The 24604-nt window shown below is 37.4% G+C and overlaps 3 protein-coding genes and 1 pseudogene across 3 annotated transcripts; 1 reads left to right on the top strand and 3 right to left on the bottom strand.

The window, feature by feature from the left end:
* Window positions 1–5254: 5254 nt before the first annotated feature.
* On the top strand, window positions 5255–6428 carry LOC126611481 (uncharacterized). Its single transcript, XM_050279774.1, has 2 exons — window positions 5255–5522; window positions 5923–6428. Exons 1-2 carry the CDS (start codon window positions 5406–5408, stop codon window positions 6031–6033), a joined length of 228 nt encoding a protein of 75 aa, XP_050135731.1. The 5' UTR covers window positions 5255–5405; the 3' UTR covers window positions 6034–6428.
* A 7395-nt stretch (window positions 6429–13823) lies between these two features.
* LOC126611480 (GPI-anchored protein LLG1-like) lies at window positions 13824–15271 on the bottom strand. Its single transcript, XM_050279773.1, has 3 exons — window positions 14986–15271; window positions 14837–14899; window positions 13824–14362 (listed from the first exon to the last, which is right to left on the bottom strand). Exons 1-3 carry the CDS (start codon window positions 15065–15067, stop codon window positions 14001–14003), a joined length of 507 nt encoding a protein of 168 aa, XP_050135730.1. The 5' UTR covers window positions 15068–15271; the 3' UTR covers window positions 13824–14000.
* Window positions 15272–16051: 780 nt separating this feature from the next.
* LOC126611479 (uncharacterized) lies at window positions 16052–20747 on the bottom strand. Its single transcript, XM_050279772.1, has 9 exons — window positions 20404–20747; window positions 19925–20065; window positions 19647–19742; window positions 19434–19560; window positions 18905–19014; window positions 18366–18461; window positions 17143–17225; window positions 16691–16963; window positions 16052–16368 (listed from the first exon to the last, which is right to left on the bottom strand). The coding sequence occupies exons 1-8, from the start codon at window positions 20710–20712 to the stop codon at window positions 16750–16752; spliced, it is 1176 nt and encodes a 391-aa protein (XP_050135729.1). The 5' UTR covers window positions 20713–20747; the 3' UTR covers window positions 16052–16368; window positions 16691–16749.
* Window positions 20748–22841: 2094 nt separating this feature from the next.
* On the bottom strand, window positions 22842–23329 carry LOC126610423 (uncharacterized; annotated as a pseudogene).
* Window positions 23330–24604: the final 1275 nt, after the last annotated feature.

Consider the following 24604-nt stretch of genomic DNA (forward strand, 5'->3'; position numbering starts at 1 on the left):
GAGACTCCGTACCAAATAATTTCTCCTTTAAGGACCTACATGTGTCGTGTCTTACTAAAAAGTACACCAACAATGCGAAGATACAGCATTTGAATATAACATTTGAAGAAAGAATGCGCGTGCTATATATGAACATTCAAATTGGGTGTGTTTTTGGCGTAGCATTCTGCGTTATTGGGTTAATGGGTTTGACTCCAAGTTTAGTGGATATGGTGATCTTTCTAGTCTCCATGTCTGTCGGCAAGACTATAATTTTTCTAGTTATTTATAGCCACTTAGTACTACAGTCTAGAAATATTTCACTTCACTTGTAAATGAGAGCTCTTAGGTTTGTTCTTGCTAAAGGCGAATTTGAACCACATTATTGCTAGTTTATTGTGAAACTAAGTTCATCCCCTCCCCCTTAGTTCAGATAATATCGTTTGTAAATTAAAATCTTATTTGACAGTTCATTGTGAGGCTAAGCTCACAATTCCCTCTTATCATCAATTTGAGCATCTCCAACAAGCTAGTTAAAATAGCCTCGTTGGACAGCTTTAGCAAAAAATATAGAAAAACTCACAAAAACTCAAATCCAACAGGCTAGTTATATAACTGAAAATCAGCAATCTACTTTAGGTGCAATCATAACACCTTGTTTGTTACAATTTACTCACTTTACAACACATAGGATGTGTATGATTGCCCTCCTTAACTCTCACTGGACTGGACAAGATTACCATTTAGTCTAATCCCGTGTTTGTTTACGGAAGGGCCTAACTTTAGTGGGACTCGCCTAAACTAAATTGGACTACACACTTCGCTAAAGGGGCTTAGTGGGACCCCCCGAAATCGGGTGGACTACTAAGACCTTAGCTTCCCCCTCTCGTTTGCACATCCATCTACTTCGTCCTCTCTTCCTAGAACCATCTTCAAGACCAGATTCGGCAAAAGCAAAACAAAATAGAAGAAAAATTTGCAAACGTTCTATTTTCAAAACAACATCCAACACCCAAAATCTCATAAAACCTAAAAAAAAAAAAAATCTGAAAGTGAGATGAGCTTGATATTTTCAATCACACAACACCGAGAAAACCAGAAACCCAAAAAATCTGCAGTGAGGTGAGCTTGAAATTTTCAATCACAGCACCCAGAAAACCAAAAACTCAAAAAACACAAACCAGATCCAACCCCCATCTTCTACCTTCAGGCCAATCGCACATGCAACACGTTCCCAACTCCTAAATTTTCAATCTCTTTCTTGCTTTGTGGTTTGATTGTGAAGATTTCCAATTGATTATGAAGTTGGGAGATGAACAGCTTCTGGGTTTAATTTTGATGTTATTTTCTTTCATCAAAAGAGGGAGATGAACAGAGAACAAAAGGTAGAAAATAGGGAGATGAACGGAGAACAAAAGAAGAAGATGGAGATGAAGAGGCAAGGGGACGAAAAAAAAAGAGAGAGGGACGGAGAAAAATTAGGAAGAAAACAGAGGGAGAGGGGCGGAGAAAATTAAGAAAGAAAGAGGGGATGAACGGAACACAATTGGGAATGGAATGAGGTTTCTAGAGCGAGAAAATAGACAGAAGTAATAATAAAATATTACTAAATATTTATTAAATAATGTAAAATATTAATAAATATGAATTGAATCCTGACACTGCATCAAACACTTCACTAAGCTAGTCCAGCTTAGTCTAGTCTAAGTTAGTCTAGCTTAGTCCCTGCAGCTAGTTCAGTCCAAGACAGTCCAGTGCAACAAACGCGCCCATATAGTCCATCTTTTAACATTATACCTTAAAAAAATATTAAACTTGACTATATACGTGCTATGCAGGCTAGTGGCCAAAAATATAAAAAAGTTTTATTATTTGGATAAAGTTGTCTAACTGGGTAACTCTTGCACTACATGAAGATTAACATAGTACTAAGTGACACTAATTACAAAGTATATCATATTTTGTGAAAAATATCTTACATACGTCGATCGCTTCACAACAATGACGATGAAGTATGGTAAATGGTTAAAGTGACTCATGGGGCTAAAATAGTAAATTGCTTTTGCAACTTCCAAACTCTCAATCCCGGAACCAGATCCCTACCTGAGCATAGAGTGGGGACTCTCCTGACCGGATCATATGGGCCATTGAAATTTGATCCAATGACTACAATAATTACAACTTTTAGAGAATCTTCCTGTTTGTAGCTGTTGGATCAAATTTCAATTGTCCAGATGGTCTGGTTAGGAGAATCCCCACCCTATGCTTAGGAGGGGATCCAGTTCCCTCAACCCTAATCCGCCATTCCACACCTCCCATTCCAAAGATATAGGCCTTTAACAGCATCCCCAGTGAGGGGCTGTATATAAGGCTGAAAAAGTGGTGGATTAAACCCATTTTAGAGTTCTGAGGAATCTTTAGGGCTTTATAAAAGAATATGTTCAAATGAGGGGCTATATCTTTCGGGCTCTATATGGGGCTATATATATTTATTTATTTAGTAATTTGATTAAGCGATTATTATTATTATTATTTTTGTTAGCTTTTCTTAAGTTGATAGTTGGATGTGCTATCTTAAATTTTTTTTATGAACCCTTCATCCTAAAAAGTTCACATTGTAACAAAGTTAGATTTCATCACTTATGAATCGTTCGTTGGATTAGATTTTCTTATCTCAATCTCATTCGTTGAAATAATCAAACCCATATTTTGCCCTCTGAAATAATTTGATTTTCACGCATAACACAACAATTTACCTAGCACCAATTGGTAAATTAATATCATACAATTTTGAAAAAGAATTATTTAAAAATTTCACCTATCAATGCCCATGAACGTTAAATCAGTTTGAAATTTTAATTTTTATGAAATTTAAAACAATCATTAATTAGCCAGATTGCAAGAAAAATAAGTAAGAAAAAATAATTAAAAGAAAATAGAATGAGAGTATAAGTGTATTCGTAAATGGAGGGAAAGTGATATAATTTTGCTCACATGAGTTGCTATTTTTTTTTGGGACCCACTCTTTATTGGGGCTAGATGTAGCCGGATTTTATGTTACCCAATAAAGGAAGTAGCTAGCTCCAGTGGTGAATCTAACCTCATTTTTCGGCTCATTAGAGATGAGATTTCTCGTTAATGTTGAAAATGTGGTAGCCTCGTGGAATATTGGAAATGCTCCAACTAACTTGTGAAACAAGTGGCACTTGCGTGGTATAATCTGGATCATACACGTGGCATGACATAATTGAGTCTCGAAATTATCAACATCGACGTGCCGCCAGCCCCTCCAATATTCTTGCCTTTCTAGATGGACTTTCCCCCTCTTACAAAAGTAACCCTATCCTATCCCTTATTTTTCGTTTCCTCGATTCTTTTCCCCCCTTGGGTTGGTGGATAATTGGAAGGTGAGGTTAATAACATGAAAAAATGGAAATATTATATTATTCAAAGAGATAGAGCAATAGATTCAAATTGCGGCACATTCAAAAGGAAATTAAAATCATATTTCAAATTGCGGAGCGTTGGAGCTCTGTGCCTCTGGCAACTCGACGATGGCGTTGTGGTGCGTCTTGCTTTGCTTTTGGAAGGACAATAGGCTAAGGTACATGCGCTTGAACTCCTTGAGTTCGTCTATGCCAGAATCGACGTCGGCGAAGGACTTGTCGAAGGAGGGGTATCCAAGGCATACGCGGTTGGTTAGTCTAAGGTTGTTGTTGGTTTGTTGGAGGAAAAGGAGAGGGCATGCTCTATTTTATAATTAAAACAGTTATAATTTTTTTTTTTTTTTTATCAATGTGGCACAAATTTTAGGGAATTTGAACGAAACACTTTCGGTACTGTTCATTTTTAACGAAAATGATATTTTTACTCTAAAAAGTCATTTTTGGTACTATTCACTTACAACACATTTTTGTCATTTTGATTAAAACTCAAAGTTTTCAAACTTTTTTCATTAGTTTTCTTCAAATTTTTGAAGTACACGAAGTTCACATGGGCAAATAACGGAGAAGCTAACATAATTTGAGATGGATGCATGGCATTGGTATGAAATCGTGAGGCGTTGTATGAAATAAAAAAAAAATTGAAAGATGTTGTAGAAATTGAATTGACAAAAATCTGTAAGTGTAAAGTATAATTTATCCTAAAGAAAATGATAAACATACACTATCACTCCCTTGTTTAACTCTTGTTTTATTTTTGTAATTCACATGGACAAATAACGGAAAAGCTAACATAATTTGAGACAGATGCATGGCATTGACACGAAATTGTGAGCCGTTGTACGAAATTAAAAAAATTGAAAAACCTTGTAGAAATTGAATTGACGAAAATATGTAAGTATAAAATATAATTTATCCTAAAGAAAACAATAAACACACACTATCACACCCTTGTTTAACTCTTGTTTTATATCTGTAATATCGTATTATATTTTTATACTTGTTAATATAGAAAAATAAAATAAAAAACTAATAATCAATAGCAGTAGTAGGATCTTATAGTTAACAGATGGCATGATAAAATTAAAGGAAAACTAATGAAAAATGCTTGAAAATAAAACACTCCCACGAAAATAAAACACCTAATACTAAATTTCTCTAGATTTAACTATAGCCTAATTTCAAATTGCATAAATTACACAAAACCACATCAATGGGTTGCACCACAATCTCATATCTCATGTTTTAAACATTGCAATGTTAACCTTATCTTATGAATTTGTTGTAATGTCAAATCTCCGTCAGTTTGTATATTAATTTTCTGTTAACTGCTGATGTGGCTAGAGGTAAGGCCCACTCCCTAGCCCAGTTGGCTTTGCCTCTAGCCACGTTAGCAGTTAACAGAGAAATCGACAGACTGACTGACGGATGTCTGACATTACAACAAATTCATAGGTTAACATTGAAATGTTTAAAACATAAAATATGAAATTGTGATGCGACCTATAGTTAAAGTAATTTTATGTAATTTACTCTTTCAAATTGCTAACCATATCCAAGGGCCACAATATCCCAATGAAAAGAACCTCCCCAACGGAAAACAAATGAAGCAATGGTATGCGCAAGTTGGGGTATAGAAGTTGGAGACCAAACACAATCGGTGCAGGTGCAGGTGAATATGTCGCCCCAGGGAGGGTATTTTAGACAATTGAGAACATTTGAAGAGGAGATGTGAAAAGGGTAAATTTGGAATTCTGCAGCCAAGTTGCGGGCATAGTTGCCGCGTAAATGTTCGAACTTACCATGGACCAGCAATATATATATGTATGCCTGCCGTCATAGCTCCTGCAACTGCCCACACAACTTTCTCTCATTTTCTCGCATTCATTTTCCTACCAGACAAACAGTCAGTTTCCCAACTTTCAGGCTCTCCAGGTCCAACCATCCAAGTATCCAGCCAGCGAATACCCATCTTCTCCACTGATGAAGAAGCCGGGCTTTCTAGCGGCCTCAGTCGCCGCCGCTTCTGCCACTGCTCTCTCCGCCACTTCTTCCTCTTCAAGCTTTGTGTCTGATTCAACCATGCGGTTCTCTCACCAGGCAATTAAATAATCTTAATTTGTATTCATTGTTTCTTCTTAGTATCCAGCTTAATTGCCCTGCTTCTACTTTTCTAGGATTCTGCTCTGTTTGGTTGCTGAGAAAAAACAAAAAAACAGAAAAGGAAAAGAAAATGAAATCTGGGATTTTGACCCTTGAACTCATGAGTTTTATTACTTAATAGTTAGTAGTTACTACCCCAACTAATTTTATTCATGAATTTCTACTATTTGAAAACACTTACCGTTGACATTTCTAAAAGAGGTGGACCCTAATTGTGTGCTGGACCCACCTATCTAAGCAAAATTCAGCGAGCGAGTTTGTGTGTTCAAAAAGCGTCGTCTTCTTATTTATACAAATGGTAATTAAGAGATAGATATGTTTATGTTTGATTTTGTAGGAGGCTGGCTCTAAGAGAAATCAAGAAAAATCATCGGCTTCGATGGACAAATTTGCACCCAAGTTCGATGGGCTGAGATTTATTGAAACGCTGATTACTGCTCACAGATAAGATTTGACGGTCTCTATCTTCTATCTATTCTAATCTAAATATTTTTGCCTCCCTTGATTATTAGATCCATCTTCCATCTTGAGGAAACATCTTCAAAATTGGATTTCGATTCTTTTGGTCATGAGATGAAGTTAGTACTAAAAACTAGAAGTAATCACAACTGTAGCGTTTTATGTTAATAATTTAACGTCATATGAAAATAAGTATTAGTGGCATGATATGCCAAGATAGCATTGTACCTGCCAAGCAGGTCATCCGCCTAGAAATAGGGGAATTGTAAGGGTATCATTTCAGTGATGCCTTTTTGTATTCATGTACTTAATCTTAGCCTAAAGGCCGTAAAATGTATTATTTTTGTAATCGTGTGGAAATTAATGTAATATCTTTTACTTTGATTTGATTTGATTTTTTGTTTTGGTGGGTAATTTCAAAAAATCATTTTCCATCTGTTTTAAAACTAAAATGTTACATATTGATCAAAAAATTATCATTCACAAGATTTAAATTAAAAAAAAATATATTAGATTATAGGACTAAGTAACTGATTGATTAATGATATGATGTCAGAATGATGTGATATGATGATTTTGATTTTTCATGAAATCATGTGGCATAAGATATGGAAATTTATAGGGTGTTTCCTTCCTAATTTGATCCATTTGAGGCTTGGCAATGTGCACACTTGTAATGCTTTTAACCATAAAGTTTTCAACGACAACATGTCGACCAAAGCCACTACCACACTGAAAGTGAGGAAGTTCTTTGCCTATGATGATATAATATGGACCACATATATTTGAGATTGTGATGTGCATGCAACGTATGGATGTGATGCGGCTATATCAACAAATAGTATTATCAATTCACGAGTTTAGCAGACCATTCAAATTTGGCATCAGTATTACATAAATGGACACAAAAACTTAAGATATTTCAACTAGTTGGTTGCTTGGTATTAAGCTTTGTATGAGAGTGCAATTTAGCGTGTGGGGTTGAAATATCCCAAAACGGTTGTCTCGTTTAAATATCTTATTATACTCTATTGATGCACAAAACTGGAGGGGTCTTGGAATAACGTAAATCCGACCGTGAATCTGCAAGAAAGTAAATAACACAAGATGTATCATGGTTCACCCCAATGTTTGGGCTACGTCCACACTGATATTGTATTTCTGATGGAGAGAGAGCTCTGAATATGAGAGTGGGAGCTTTGAGAGAGCTTAGAGCTTAGGGGATGTGAGAAGGCCTCAGAATTGACCTCTGAGGGTGAGAAGTGAGGCTTCCCCTAATTGTGAGGGTGAGGGGTCATTTTATAGAATAAGGGCTCCTCACTTATTACATATTTGCCCATTCCTTTATTACATAACTACATTTAAGTCCCCTGAATATTTATACAAGATCTAAATACGGAGACCCTAAGTATGGTATAAACAATAGTCCCCCAAGTCTTCAGTCAAGAGAGTCTTTTGGCTGGAGATTTGAAATTCAGTCCATGTGTGGGCCGAAGTAACTGGATGTTGTCTTGAACTGATGCTCGATATGAGACGGTGCTCAATCTGAAATGATGCTCAACTAGAAGTAGCACATGTTGTGAAGCTGCTCGGCTTGTGGCTTATGTTGCCTTGGTCGGCTCGGCTTGTGGCGTTGAAAGTGAGGGAGTCCCTTTATAGAATAAAGGCTTGCTCCTCAATACATGAATGATGGGCTAGAGTTGATACTCTCTAATGATGGTGAGGGAGTTCCTTTTATAGAATAAGGGATCGCTCCTCAATACATAAGTGATGGGTTAGGAGTGATGCTCGCGGTAAGGCGGTTGCTCAGCTGATGGCGTTGCTCTCTAATGAAGGTGAGGGAGTCCCTTTTATAAAATAAGGGCTCGTTCCTCAGTACATGAATAATGGGTGCTCTCTAATGAAAGTGAGGGAGTCCCTTTTATAAAATAAGGGCTCGCTCCTCAATAAATAAATAATGGGCTAAGTCCCCCAAGTATTTTTCATGAGGCCCAGTTGAGGCCTAATATATGGTACATAATGTAGTCCCCCAAGTCTTCGGTCAATAGAGTCTGTTGGCTGGAGACTTCAAATTGAATCCATGTATGGGCCGAAGTGGCGGTTGTTCGGAGGCGGTATTTGTATACCCTGCATTGAAGCTTGGTAGGTGAAGCTTTGCAAGTGAAGCTTTGAAGCTGAAGCTCTGTAAATGAAGCTTTTGAAGCTAGAGCTTTTGTGAATGAAGCTTTTGAAGCTAGAGTTTTTGTGAATGAAGTTTTTGAAGCTAGAGCTCTATAAATGAAGCTTTTGAAGCTGATTGACATGAGTGATGCTCATGAATGTTTATGTTGATTGACATGAGTGATGCTCATGGATGTTAACAAGAGTGATGCGCACGAATGTTGACATGAGTGATGCTCATGAATGTTTATGTATGATTGATATGAGTAATTCTCATGAATGTTTATGTATGATTGATATGAGTAATGATCATGAATGTTTATGTGATTGATATAAGTAATGCTCATGAATGTTTATGTATGATTGACATGAGTAATGCTCATGTATAATTTGAAGTACTGGGTGTACTTTTGATCACCTGGTTGGTGATAATAGCAGCAGGCTGCCAAATAATTTTAGAGTACTGGGCGTACTTTTGATCACCTGGTTTGTGATAATAATGGCAGACTGCCGAATAATTTTGGAGTACTGAGCGTACTTTTGATCACATGGTTGGTGATAATAGCAGCAGACTGCCAAATAATTTTTTGAAGTACTGGGCGTACTTTTGATCACCTAGTTGGTGATAATAGAGAGCCTGACTCTTTTGGGCGTATGGGCATTCGCCTTACACATAACACTCCAGCCCATTATCTTGGGCTTGCCGTTTTTATTTTTTATTTTTTTATTACCCTCTGATAGGGTTTATATAGATGTCTCCGAAAGATAAGAAAAATAAATTACATCACTCAAAAACAAGAAAAGTAAATCACATCATTCTGGTGGGGTGTTTATTCCTTGCTTTTGCAGTGTGGGTGTTTATTCCTTGCTTTTGCTGATGCTTTTCTTGATCTCCTCGCTCCTTCTCTGTCCACCTTGATTTGTAAGGTATCTTTTGCTTGCAAACCCACTTGCTTTGGTCGTGCCCATCCATTCTCACTTCTCTTTTCCTTTTTTTTTTTTTTTTTTTTTTTTTTTTTGCTTTTCTGTTCCCACTGCTTTTTTTCTTTCTACTTTGCTTTTACTTTTGTTTCTCACTCCATTTCCCGCATGTTCTCCTGTAAAAAGTGAATAAGATGTTCCAGACAGAGCTACCTGGAAAACATTATCTGGACACCCATAGAAGAACTTAGAAATACGGCCTGCGTTGATGGCAAGAGGTGGTCGAAGTGAAATAGTAGGAGCGGGAAGCCAGACAAGGATAAAATTAGCTATGATGGCCATCATCACATCTGTCGCCCATTAAATGATCTACTTTTGTTACGCTGTTTGGGGCGTGAATTTGAAGCAGCTGAACCATTTGAAACATAAGCTTTTGCCTCTGCGCCATTTCCATCTTTGCTTTTCTTTATTGAAATTGGGGAGATGCTCTTAGCACCAGGGGCCTTCTCATTCTTGCTCTTCCCTGGACCTTTATGCACTTTGGCGGACTTGGTTGAGTAGAACCTTTCACTTCGTTTTCCTTCGGCACAAGATTTCGGCAACAATCCCTTTATTGTCATTTCCGCCACAAAAGGCACGAGCCGAGCGACTATCAACAAGAACACACTTCACATTTGGGTCAGATTCCCATTCATCCAGATAGCTCTTGTATTTCACACCCATATCTACTTTCATGGCGTTGAGAGCTTGGGGGGCGACCGAGGGTGATGACAGCGACGCCATTTGGGTGGATGCTGCCATTGACGAACGCGTCAGCGGAGGCCAGATCCCGAAGGTGCGAAGAAGGAGAAGGGATTTGTAGGGTTTGTAAAGAGAGAGCTTCCAATTTGGGTTAAGGAGGAAGAAAGCGGACGACGATTTGCTCATAATTTGGGTCGCTCCTCGCAATAAGCTTCCCATTACTTCCGTTTGAGAGTGACTGTTTCAGATTAGAAAGAGAGAGAGATATTTTTGGTGCTTCTGTACCAGACTACCCTTGAAATCGAAAAATGAAAGAGGCGTTTGATGAACTGATTGTGATCTAACTCAAACATGTGATGATGACGATGCATCACCTCCTTGATTGTTGATAAGATCCAAATCTGTAGGCCCTTAATCAACATCCAAATGGGGGTGGTTTTTTGTTGTTTCAGCTGCAGAGAGATCTGGAAATTGTAGTCGGCGCGCTTGCGCTAGTCGATGAGGATTTGGTAGGCCTCAGAGACCTGCTTGAATCTGACGGTGGCTCTGTCTCTCTCCACCTTGGGGGAGGCGGAGTGCTTGTCTGGGTGCAGCTTCACCGCCAGCTTCCTGAAACCCGGCCTGTCTCAGGTTAACTTTGTCTTCCGCCACCTGGAACCCGGCCTTGATCAGGTCCTTAGCGTTGGTGCTGTCACCCGCCACCTTCTCGAGGCTGCTCTGGCAAGTTTCTTTATAGGTTGTGGGCTGGCATATGGTCTCGATGGTTTCTTTGTATCGCACTTGGCATAGGGTTCATTACTTTTGCCAATCTTTGAAGAATCGTTGACCGTCTGATCTGACAAGAAACCCATCAATTTGGATTTCCAATCATACAAAAATCGAACGGATTACGATGCATGCAGAGAATCTGAAAGCTTTTATTTTGGGGCGAAAGGGATCGGAGATTTCCAGGAGATTGAATCAGGGCCGTGGATGGTGGATCTGATGATTGATTCTTTTTTTTTGGAGCTTTTGGTTTTGTGTTTTTACATATTTTGCGATGGAGGTGAAAAAAATGAAAGAGAACCGACATAGTTTTTTGTGTCGATTCCCACAGACGGCGCCAAATGTTGATGCACAAAACCGGAGGGGTCTTGGAACAACGTAAATCTGACCGTGAATCTGCAAGAAAGTAAATAACACAAGATGTATCGTGGTTCACTCCAATGTTTGGGCTACGTCCACACTGATATTATATTTCTGAGGGAGAGAGAGCTTTGAATATGAGAGTGGGAGCTTTGAGAGAGCTTAGAGCTTAGGGGATGTGAGGAGGCCTTAGAATTGACCTCCGAGGGTGAGAGTGAGGCTCCCCTTAATTGTGAGGGTGAGAGGTCCTTTTATAGAATAAGGGCTCATCACTTACTACATATTTGTCCATTCCTTTATTACATAATTACATTTAAGTCTCCCCGAGTATTGATACGAGATCTAAATACGGAAGCCCTAAGTATGGTATAAACATACTCTAACTAATTCTGAAACCTTTTGTGATAAAATCTCATACTTATTGAACTGTGTATATCAATGTTGTTAAAAATGAACTTTTGACCTATTTCTCTCTCTGATAATTTGATAATTTGACGTGAGGTCATGCCAAAATTGACCAACTTTTATGTGTGAATTCAACAAAACAATCCTCCTTTTGCAGCCCTGCTTTGCCATTGCATCTGATTGGTATTTGACTAGGCATGCACTTGCACTATCCAATCGGCTTTGCATTATATTTTTAATATAAAAAAATGATATTTACACAGTGTACATGACCAATTTTAGCTTTTCTTTGAGGAATACCACATCCTTCAACAAAGACGTGCGGCCACCCAAAAAAGGACGTTGAAAAATTTCACTCGACCTTTTCCACCTCCACGATTGTTGTACCATTGGTTTTTCTTTGGTGCTTCTTTTGGTATGATAATTGTCTCCAATTCTTTTCTTGGCATGCTTTTAGGGGGCTTTTGCTTGAGCAGACTAGAACTAGATTCAACTATTTAACATCAGTCTTTGAGTCTCAGCATAAACCAAACACGATAATATTAACAACATGATAAGTTGAGATTATCCCTTCTCCATATGGGCAAATTTGATGTATCAACGTGCTGTTAAAATATAATTGTTTAGAGAAACTCAATTATTTTAAGGAAAATTTTATTTAAACTCATCTAACCTATTTTTACACCCTATAAACCCAATTCAATATGTGGATTTATTTTTACACCCATTGGACTTCAGTGATTGTCGGTCTTTGTCCCTGTTATGCTCTGCTCTGCGAAGCTAATAACTTTCCTCTGCAAACAGCTAGCCAGCCTTGGTTTTTGGGGCAATGGCTGGGTAAAGTATCAATGTGTCATCATGATTTGCTTGTACTAGGCTTGTTTGTTGAGGGTGCAATTTCCGTAATGCTTGCATTATTAAAAAAACAAAAATTAAGCTTTCATAAGATCAAAAATTAAGCTTTCATAAGATCTGTAATGCAGATTCATTCTGTTGCATTGCACAAGGAAATCAGATATGTATTGATTGGAACTGGAATATTTGGTAGCAATTCCCCAAGTAAAAGGGCAATTATGCCCTGTTAGGCACTACTCAAATATTTGGTAGCAATGAAAATCGCTTGAGTCTAGATAATGTTCAATATGTATCTAGATGCATAATTTGTGTTCGTTCAATATGTAACGAGGAAACATGATTACGGTAACAAGGAAACACGACACTATAAACATGAATTTTGCTTGAGTCTAGATAAAGTAACTGGTCTATATTCAATATGTATATATAGATGCAGAATTTGTATTTGTGCTGGAGTCTAGATAAACTGTATTTTTTGCCTCAATCAGACTGGGCGTTAGCCGAGCAAGATAATGCAAAGGAATCATGGTTTTCGCTTCAAGATGCTTCTATTTGTTGAAAAAAATTATAGTAAAGTAACTTCTACACTCTAAAAAATTAAAATCAAACGAACGAAAAATTCATAAATTGAGTCATACCTTGGTTGGAGGATTCAAAACTTCAAAATCACCATCCATCAATAAAATAAACTTATTTTTCTCTATAAGAGGTATTAGGGTTTTAGCCATAATGAACGTAGAGTAAACAAAGAGTGATCGTAGGGTTTAATTACAGTGTTTGAGTTTATTGATAAATTTGAGTTTTATTATTAATTTCATTTTGTACTTAATAGTAATTATGCAATAGGGTAAAATAGACAATTAATATTTAAAATTTAAATTGGATGTAAAAAAAAGTTAAATGAGTATAAATAAAATTTCCCTTATCCTAATAACTATTTAGTTTCCACTTTGATGATCGAATGACGTTCTCAGTTCAAGGATGGCATTCCCAAAGTAATCACCCAATTTTGTATACCTCTTTCTCTTTGGCGGAGATCCGACTCTAGTCATTTTTAAGGCTAAAAAAACCGAAAGATCCGAATCCGACCAAAGAAAACCGTAACCCTAACCGATAAAAATGAACCGAATGTTCCGAAAACCAAAATACCGAACCGACCGAATTTTTTGGTCAATTTTGACCTATTGCCAAACCAACCGAAATTTTAGTCACTTTTGGTTTATTTTTCCTTCTAACGGTTCGGTTTGGTTTTTGGTATGGGGTTTTTAGTTTGGAAACCGAACTGAAACCAGCCCTAGTGCTTTTCGGTTGAGTGCGACAATTTTGGGTTTATCTTTTGAAGTTACACCCGTAATCTCCACTTAAAACATAAATTAAATTTGGGGATGCATTATCTCGACGTGAATTGTATGCTTTGATACTATGAAAAAATTAAAGCATCCAACTTAAAAGTCATTGGCAACTTGAAGAATCTGCATGAAAGCATTACATACTGTAGTCAACGCTTTACATTCATAATGTGAGATAACTCTCAAGAGATCACAATTAGGGTTTTTCATGTACTATTGACTATTAGAGCAAAGGAACTTGTTTCATTATCAGAAATGTGTGTGGGTTTAGTGATAAACTGCCAAGTACATAATGAAATTATACTATTTGGGTTACATGTTCAAAGCATACAAATTGGTGGGAGTTATCCGCGGAAAAATAATTGAGTGGGGGGTGATGTTTTTTCACACTTACACCAGCTCAGAACATATGGAAGGATAATACAAGGAAGGAAGCAGATAGTGCTAGCATGATGGAGTGAGTAGCTGATATGTGACCTCTGCTGCTCTTCTGATCAGATTTCGGGGCCTCAGCGGGACATGCGAGACCTTCTTTCCCTTCGCGGCATTGAGATGCAAACAGACCGGGAGGATACTTCCCGTAGATGTTTATGTAGCTGAACATGGTTGAAGCACAGTCATTTTTCAAGTCATTGATTTCTTCTGTAAAAGGACAGGCAAAATCCTTCAAAGCATCACAGCAGCTCTTTGCTGGGTAGTTTGGTCCTTTGCACTTGCTTGTTATGATTGTGTAGTTCTGGTTCTCAAAATTCACAGGACAATCTGCAGATAACCCAGCCGGAAAAGAAACTTATACAATGCAGATGAAACATATATACCACAAGCTAGCTAAAGACGCCGAATCAAATGTACATTTTAATTTTTTTGCTCTAATTGTATTTCCTTTCCGTTTTGGGATGAATTCTCGTGTATATTTTGGTTATGAACTCGTTATCTTGATTCAGAGACAAATAATACTATGAATACATAGAAAATTGAATTTTTTTTTTTTGTTATTTTTGTTATGAAGGTGTTTGTTGAACGAAATGACCAAATTAGAACATTCAACTCAAAACTAATACGCAATCAGTCAAGAAGCATTCTACATTATATATTGTAAGCCGTAACACATTTCCAGCACATTGAATTGATGGCCAAGAACAAATTAATTATTTAAAAATTAGAAGAAAAATTATGGAAACATAAATTATATTTAATTAAAAGGAGAAAGTAAGGAAATGAAGGGTAATTGCCTACTTTTTTTGGCCTGAAGAAGGGCACGTCCCCCCGTGGATGATCCACCAGGCTGTAAGATATCATCTGTAACATTCACAAGACGAAAATTAAATTGAAACAAAATAAAAATAACAAAAATAAAAGAAGAGACGAGATGAAAGGGGAATTACAAGAGATGAAGGTGGCGGAGGAGGCAAAACCCAATACAAGGAAGAAGAAGAGGAAGAAAACGGGATGAGATAACGAAGCCATTGTGAAATAACTTCAGAGACCGAAGAACCTATGACCTATGTCAAGTTGTCGTTGTCGATCTCTGCCTTTGGCCTCTCAGTCTCAGGCTCAGCTCCTTCTCCCCTTTCTTTTTTGGTTGATGGTTTTGGTTCCCTCTCTTTCTTTCTCTCTTTAGGTCTGTCTGTTTGTTTGAGGGAAGAGAGAGAGAGAATTGGAGGGAGGAGAGCGAAATGCTGCATGAAATTTGGAGAGGGTAAAGTGGCAACATAAACAACTTCTGTGGGTGCTGATGTTTCAGACGTTACTAGTTTAAATGGCTGTTTTTTTTTCTAGACAAAAGCTGTTTTAATACTTTGGGGAAACAAATTGTCATGATGTTTTAATTTTATTTTTAGCTAGTTCAAGTTCAGTTCGTAAAAAATGTGAGTCGAGGTCAAACAAAATATTACGTTCATTTGAAAAAAAACTGTTAATAATAAACTTCGAAATACTTGGTTCGTCAAAACTATTATTTTTAAGCTCGTTCGTTAAAGATTGGTTCATTAAGGTCAGACAATGTCATTGCTTTCCCTTACCATTGAAGACCAATCTTCCAAGAGTTTACGTGTATGTTAAGAAATGTCCTACTACTAGTAGTGTATGCTTTTTTATTTTTCACTTTTCATTAGGTGAAGCCGAATTAAATCTCAATCCAAAAACAATCCTGGGCGAGTTTGAGCTCGAGTTTGAAAGAATCATTTGAGCCAAGCATGAACACGGCCGTACGAGCTTTCTTTGAGCTTTTTCGGTTGCCGGAGGCTTAAATTATAACATCTAAGCCAAACTGATCACCAAATTGTTCGACCTGAGCTAATCGTTTCTCTTTCGGCAGGGTTTATGTTTTGACACAACGATATGGCTTGCTCCGTTCGAGCAATACATTGTCATTCCAGCTTCAACGCTGGACTTGAATCAACCAAACCATTTAACCCCCCTAGGGTATCCAAAATAATGGAGGACAAGAAAAAAGTGGAACTTGGTTTTACTGCTCTTCATTTAGGTTTCATCAACGTACTCTGAAAATAATCCACAAAATCATTTGAATTTGATCAGTTCAACAGTAAATAAATTCCGTGTGACAGTGACCGTATCAGGTGCCCTAAAATATATAATCCTCCGTCCTCCTTCACTGATGGTAAGAAACTAGAAGGGATGATCATTTCAGAAGTAGGAAACTGATGCAGTTTAGCAGTCGAAGTTGGAGCCCTCGTGCACATATTACTCAATCTATTGCTGATTTCCAAAATTCGTTTCTGATACGATGTGAACCGATAAATGAAAACCTTGAAAAGAAAAAAAAAATACATATGTAAACATTTCTGCAAGATGGTTACTATGAAAACAACCAAATGAGAACAATATGCAATCAACAGAAGGGGGTAAAGCAACAGAAAGTCAACAACAAGCAGAAACAGTACGTCGTAACAGTAATCAACTGAAATTGTATGGAGCGTTGGCATCCATGTGATGTGTGCGACATGCAGATCCATATCCAGTAAATTAGACAATCAAGGGCAAGTAAGGACATTCAACAGACGATATAAACTAGCAGAATACCATCCATTGCATTTCAGAAATAAGTATCAAAGAATTCAGTAAAATTACCTCAGAATTTTATAATCTTCCTGGTGACAGGTCAAGCATCAACTTTTCTTGGTTGGTTGTTAACATATTGTGTGTCGTACTTTGCGACTGATGGACCTGCCCATCCGAAGCCGTCTATTTGTCAGTGCTTCTAATAATACAACTAAAGTATCCTCCACAGCTTCAGCCTGTTTATCTAATCCAACGGAGCTGAACTCTGGAATAAGTTGCAGCTCAGAGAGGAGGCCGATAGCTGCTCCTGCTGTACAGGTCCGATCCCATGATGGTTGGGGCCTGCCCTCAACACAAAACAATCAGTTACACAACCAGTTTAAAAAAAAAAAATGACTAGTGATTTGGAAAGTGGGAATGTAAAAGAGCAAAAGAAAGTGCTCAACAATAAAAAAATAAAACCAAAGAAAAAACAAAAGCTCCTGAATAGAAAACAGTAAAAATCATTTATTAGTTCTTACCGAAGTTTGTGCATTGCAGAAGTACCAGTGGCCAGGGAAATACAAGGAAAGTCTCCATCGCCCCAAACTGACGCTGCTTGATCCTGCACTAGAAATACTTAAGTGAAAAACTCACAAAGAGTGGAGGTCCTTTCGTTAAAATTGTTAAAGGTCATCCCTAAATCGATCTGATAGCTTTATACCAGTACTGAAGTAAAGCAAAATTGATAGTTATGGGCATCAAAGGTCCAAACTGTTGACCCTATTGTTAAATCGAAAGCAGAGGGACTTTTAGAGAATGATTTATTTGTAACTGTAGTCTAATACCAAGTTTAATGTGGGGAAAACTGTTTTGGTGTCGGAGGTGAGGTTCTACTTTTATAGTATTTGACCATTTTTTGACCAAATTGCCCTTCAGGTTCGACCGATGTCCAACTCAGTTCAATGCTAAAACCGACCTTCTTGAACCTAAAAAGACATCTCCTGCAGTAGCTCCGTACAGCAGTTAGTGGAGGAATAGTGGTGAGCAAAAAGGTTGCCAACCCAATAAATCCAGAAAAAAGCAATGAAACTCATCAAAAGAACTAACCATCACTCTCTGGTTGCCCACACCATGTCTTAGCATAAACTTTTAGATCTGAGCATGGACTCAAACTCGCAAAGGTCAGCTGTGGAGTCAAACTCATCTCCTCCACAATGCCTATCAAGTTCAGCTCTAAAACTGACCTTTACATACTCATCTCCTCAAAAGTGCCCCCAAGGCTTGACAGAAAAACCATGCAGTATGTACAACAGGGGCATTTAGATCTTTTTACAATGAAAATGGCTATAATATTAATACCTCATAAAAAGGGGTAAAAAAGGTTTCACTTTTTTTTAAATTTTTTTGTACTAATATTAGGGGAAGAGGGGGGGGGGGGGGGGGGGGGAGGGGGTTTGGGGAGATTTCGAAACTATTACAATAATTTAGGAGAAGGGGGAGTTTCGAACCATGACCCATGGGTAGAAACCCAACATTCTATCCACTAGGATATTGGACCACATGCAAAAAAAGGATTTTCACTTAATTTAACTAGTCATTTGAAAAATAACCCCATGATTTATTGGTAGAGGTCCAAGTTTGATGGTCAAATATATGCCATATGAAATAATACAAGAAATCTACATTAAGCATTTTGTAGACAACAATCAAAACATGTAAGTAAGAAAATACATAGTAACAAAGATATGCCTGACAGGTTTACCTTCAGCCGACTGAATATTGCAACTGAATTGTTCCATGTTCCGTCAATCAAAATGAAATTCAGAGTCCTATCTTCATCTGTCTTCGCATAGTCAAACTGAAATTGACCACCATGGTAAACTTGAAGAGATTATAACATATTTCTTACAAAAAAAACCTGATGCCTAAACATTATTCTTGCTAGTGTGGCAATCTATCAACACAGTATCTAGGAGACAACCAACATTTATAATTGAACCACAGGTGTGTTTGGGAGTGTTTCGGAAATGAAAAGTGCACTTTCAGATAATCAAAATGAACTATTTAGTGTTTATCTGAAGTAGATAAAAGCAAGTTTGGGGTTAGAGAAACCCTTTTAGTGCTTCCTAGAGCACTTGATAGCTTCAGCAGGACATGCTGTCAGATGAATAATGTAGGAAAAACATGAATTTAATAAATAGAAAATGCCTAATAAAAAGACCACTAAGAAGAGAACTACTTGGCCAAAAAAAAAAAAAATCATGCAGAAGCCCTCCCAACATTGCTCTCAAACAATAATACCTTAGTATCTGTTCCTGCCAGATATGGTGACGGTTCTTGGCCAAAGACATCCTCAACTGATTTTAACACTCCATTTTTGTTGGGATACAGGCACCAAGTATTACTTTTTCCTGTATTTAACGTAAATCCGAAAATGATGTTAATGATTCGAAAGGTTTAATATCCATAAAATAAACTAGGTAACATATACAAAACTGCAAAATAGAACTGCTCAAAATATTATTGGCAACTTAAATTTATCAAGATAGCTGAGTACTAATACCAGTAGTTTGTTTCAACACGCAGTTACAAAATCTACTGCAAAAGCCAAAGGCTACAAATAATAAGAAAATAAAGCACCCCTTTTATCACAGTTAACACACACTCGGAAACCAAAGTAGGTTTTCGTAACAATAGGGAAAGAGTATCATAAAGAAAAGTTTAATGCTTTAAAGTAACAATGCATTAATCACATTAGGATGGTCAACTTGACATTTATAGGCAGCATCAGTTTTGAACTTCTTTGAAGAGGGAAGAAAATCAAATAAACCTGCAAGCTTCAACGCATTCCACATTATTTCTTCATGTTCGGAAATGCCAAAGAGGCACAAAGTTGCTGCCTCAGTGCCAAATACCTGCCATAACAACTTTCCAGTGTTGTTCTGTCGCAAGAAATCCTGCAACATTGATGATTGCAAATTTAAAAACGTTTTGAAATCTGTAAATAAGTATCAAATTGATTCATAAATGAGCAGTAGAAAACCTTGGGATGCATGTATAACCAGAACCGCATTCTATTCCATAGAGTGCATTGTGTGACTCTAGAGCACATACAATCTTCTTCGGAAGGAAGCCAGCACTGCATTAGTGCATAGTGATAATAAGTCCAATAAGCAACGATGAACATGATATGAAGATATTAAGCAGTAAAAGGGCATATTGGTCTCTTCTAGGATGCACATGCTTCAATATTACCTCACCAAGAGGAAGAAGGTAAACCTGATGAAAGTGCAAATTTGTTTTAACAAAATAACCAAATACCTTTTGACAAAGGTAGCCCCTACTTCCGAGCAAACGACATGCTATTTGTCGAGCTGAAAAGAATTGGAGCTTTTTTTCAGAATCACCTAAAGCCTGATATGTTTTTCGGTGTTTTCTATCCTCTTGCACTTTGAAATCTCCCTGAAAAGTAAGGTATCAAGTTATCAACAACCTACCTTAGAGCCAATTTATCAACCACTCCAATAGTACAATCCGAAAAGAACACAGAAAAACTTCATCTGAGCTACACATTTCATAGAATATAAGTCTACCCAAGTAAATATTTGTTACATCAGACACCCTAATCACCCAATAACCTAAGCTCATAATATTAAAGTGTTTCTTATAGATGCTGATAAACCTCCATGGTAAATAGATTACACAAAATGTAAATACATAACATTGAAACAAAATTTACTCCAAATATTCATACAGAAGACAAAAGGGATAATAATTTGATCAAATGTCATATGATATACCTGAAGTTTGCCACGACTACCACCAAAGCTCATCTGGGTATCAATATCTTTCTCCAAAGCCTTCAAATCCTCAACAATTTTGGTAACCATGGCGGGAACTGGAGACGCGGTGCCCCAACCCTGCCATTCCTGCAATGTGATAGCACCTTCATGAACGCTGCTTGTACGAGCTTCTCGTGGGGGCGACCCAGAAATTGAACATGAAAAGGGTCTGTGGAGAGTTGTGGGTTTGGAGTCCATAAGGGTTTTGGTGGAGAAGGCGATACAAGGAGAACATTTCAATGTTAAAGCCCTTGAAGGCGACGCCATGGTGTATTTTGCTTCTTCTGGGCACCGTCACTCTAGCGTTAACCTTTTATTATTATTATTATTTTTTTTTATCTTGGTTTTCTTTATTGGTAAAATGAAAATAAATTTAGAATTTAGCTACAATATTTAAATATATGAGAAATGTTTTTATAGGACTCTCTTGAAAAATGTGACACTTTATGAGTTTTCTGCCGTCTTATGTTTTTTACTTAATGTTTTATAATATTGATATTTAAATTGATGTTAAATTGTGAGGTGTCAGAAAGTCGATAAAAAATCACTCTGAGTGGTATGCATTTTTCCTCTTTCTATTTTTATATTCTCTTGATAAATATTATTGAACCTTTCAGTCGTTATTTGGTTCCTAGTATTTTGCTTTTCTCGAGTTATTCAGTTTGGTGTTGAGGAAGTAATTGTCACAATAGGAACAGAAAACTGAGAGTTCAAATGAGAGGGCTTGTTAGGGATTGATGTTAGCTTTAGGTTCTGTCTTTTTGCTTGATTGTCCGTATCATTGCTTCATTGCTGCATCGGCTATTGGCAATCGTGTGTCATTGTCTATAAGAACAGTTCAATCGACCCCCATGCGTTCCCTAAATCAGAAAATACGTATTTTTCCATCCGTGAGAGTTTTGTCTCCGTCCTAAGTTGGAATCGAAATGGTGATAACTTTGTCGTGCGACTTCCTAATTGGCTGGGGCAGGGATAACTTGGAAATGTTGATGCCTCAAAGACCAATTCAAGTCCAACATTGGGGGTTGGGCTTGCTACAAGTCAAGCCGACGAACCTTCCGTGGGTTTGTGGAAACTGAGAGGTGGGAAGGTTGGAATTGTGGGCAGGCTGGAGTGGGCGCTTTTCTAGAAAGGGCAGTGATCTCATTGTCCATGATAAAAGTATGGGTTTGTTGGCAGAAAGCCTCATGGGACTTTTCTGTCCCACTTCGCTTCATGGAAGTATTCTTTTTCACTAAATAGTCATTTTTTTCTTTTCTTTTTTTTCCTCAAGATGCGAATGTAAGTTGTTGATGTACAAAATCGGATAGAATTCATAATACGTAAAGTGTCAAGTTTGTTATCTTCGCACTGGTTGTTCTGGTCACCTAGTGAGGATAATATGTAAAAGGTCGTACCCAGTGCACAAGGCTCCCGCTTTACGCAGGGTCTGGGAGAGGTGAATGTCGGCTAGCCTTACCCCCATTTATGGAGAGGCTGCTCCCAAGTCTCGAACCCGAGACCTACCGCTCATGGGCGAAGTAAAGAGATAAAAAAAGGGAAGCAACACAAGATGTAGGTGGTTCATCCTAAGTTGGGCTACGTTCATAAGGTAGAGGAGTTTTCATTAATAGTAAAGAGTTTACACAATACATAGGTTCAAGCATAATCATCATTATTGGGTTCTAATGACAAATTTCAATACAATAATGACATTAGGGACTAACTATAGGAGAATTGTCTCGTTTTATAATTGAGAAGAGTCGCTCGCTTTTGTTTACGGTTGATGTGGGAATTTAGGAGATTTATGCCGACATTGACATGTGTCGTGCTGTGATCAGTCTCTTGATAGGAGAGGAACTCATGTGCTTTGGCATGAATACCTTAGCATGAACGCTTCAATAGGTCCCTGAAGATATGAAATTGATGGTGCTCGGTAGTTTCGGGATTGGTAAAGCATGGTACAAACACAAGTATTCTTCATCACTAAGATGACCATGTTAAGACCAAGGTTGCATTTTAGATCATGTAGGATCTAAAAGAGATTAATCCCATTCACTTTCCAAGAGAGTTTGTAATAGGGATGGTCCTTCGTGCAAGTGTTGAATTAGGAACATGCAAACCATTAGAACTTTGGGAACCTTATGCCATCTCCAACCGAATGAGGGCTTGTTTTAGCCCTATAGCCCTCCAAGAAATTAATATTTTAATAAACAATGTCAGACCATATTTCTTACCATCTCCAACCGAGGGGCTAGAGGGCCACATGCCATACATAGCCCTGTGACAAAAAACAATCTCCAATCGAGGGCTAAACATTATTTAAATTTAAAGACTACAACAACTTAAATTTGAAAACTACAACCTAAATTAAAAAAAAAATACAACTTAAATTTAAAAACTACAACAACTTAAATTTAAAGTCTATAATCATCATCATCTTCATCATCCGCCATTGTAGGATTATAGTCAGATGTAAACAACTGCTGTCGGGCCATAATTTCCGTTTTTTCCTATCAAAATAGGTCTTACTAATTGGAGTGTAATCTGAAGTGTTCATTTGCATGTTCCTATCATCCATCTCTTCTTAAATTTGTTTTGCCAGTTCTTTGTGCCTACGGTTCCTTTCTTCTGCGGCAAAGGCATTTTGCTCCGTCATTAATCGCAATGAGGCCGCCACTTCCTATTGAGCGGCATAATCATCCTTTGCTTTGCCCTTTTCCTTCAACCTTCGAGTCTTGTTTCGTCCCATAACCTTAGGTATGGAACCTTCACCCGAAGATTGATTTTCTACCCTTATTTCTTGAATGGTAGGAGATCCATCTTCATCCCCATCTACAACTGAGGATGCAGTTCCGAACACCGGCAGAGGACCTACTCTATGTTGAAGTGGATCTTCAAATAACACCCATCCTTTACAAATTTCCCAACAACCGTGATGCTGAAAGGGTTTCGAGTTGCCCTCCATATACAATTCCTCTGCTTGGCGTACCTACAAAATATATTTACAAAAATTAAAGGAAACTAATTTATGAAATTAAATGTAATATAATTAGATATTTAAAATAAACTGCTAATAGTGCTTGATGCCATTTATTCAAACTTGGATGAAGATGTTTCTTCTATCTTGAAGAACAACTCTCATAGTTTCGGGTATTCAGTGGAGTGGTGCATTCGTAGAACTCATGGTAATTTTTGGACACATGAGTCTAAACACCTTTACTTGTTTGAGAACTCCCCTTCACACAATCTTCCGAGACCCATCTATAAGCCCTGCAAAGAGTTTCATCTTCTTTTCGGGTTCAAGCCCTACCTTTCATTGCAGATGAGGCCATTTGAAAATTATTGAAAAAATTGAAGGAAAGATTATTGGAAGAGGTAAGAACATATAATGTGAAGAATTGAAATAGAATGAAGTGAGATAGTATGGAATGGTGAAAATTATGTGACAAATGGTGTAGAAATTGCTTAAGTATTTATACGAAAAAATGAGAATTTTTTAATTTTTTTTTTAAAATTGTTTTGGCCTAAATTAAAAAATTCAAATCCAACGGTAACTGACGTCAGTTAGTTGTTGGTTTTGAATTTGTGGCCTAGCCTGGGGCTGGTTGGCTGGCTGGGTTGGGCCAACCGGTTGGCCATTTGGCTCTTTTTTGTCCCGGGGCCCACGAGCCCTTTGGTCTAGCCCTCGGTTGGATACAGTTTTCAGGCTATTTTCGACCCTCTGGACCCTTTAGTTGGAGATAGCCTTAATGATTTAGTTTGAAGTATATGGTATTAGTGTAACCCTTAAGTTATGACGTACTAGTTTCGTAAAGAAACTGGCTTAGTACTTGTGCGATATTTATCTTAAATGATATTTTAAAAAGCTGGTATATGTTATGGTAATTTCCTAATTGAAAACATAAATTTGTCCCATTTACATGCTGGAAGAAAAAAATTGATTGAATTTGAGTGAATTTTTACTTTAAATTTTTTTTAGCTCATCAAAAGATTTAATGTGCAATTTTACGCATAAATTGATTTAGACTTGGTAAACATATATTTTGTGTAGCAGATGCTTTACGCTGGTCTTGCAGTTTTTTTTTTTTTTTTTCTGTCTCTGTACTAACAAATTGGAAGCTTCTTTTGTCAAACATATTATCTCTTTTAAAATCGATAGCCTACAATCAATTTCAAA

The sequence above is a fragment of the Malus sylvestris genome, chromosome 17 (assembly GCF_916048215.2).
Source record: "Malus sylvestris chromosome 17, drMalSylv7.2, whole genome shotgun sequence".
Taxonomy (NCBI): Eukaryota; Viridiplantae; Streptophyta; class Magnoliopsida; order Rosales; family Rosaceae; genus Malus; species Malus sylvestris.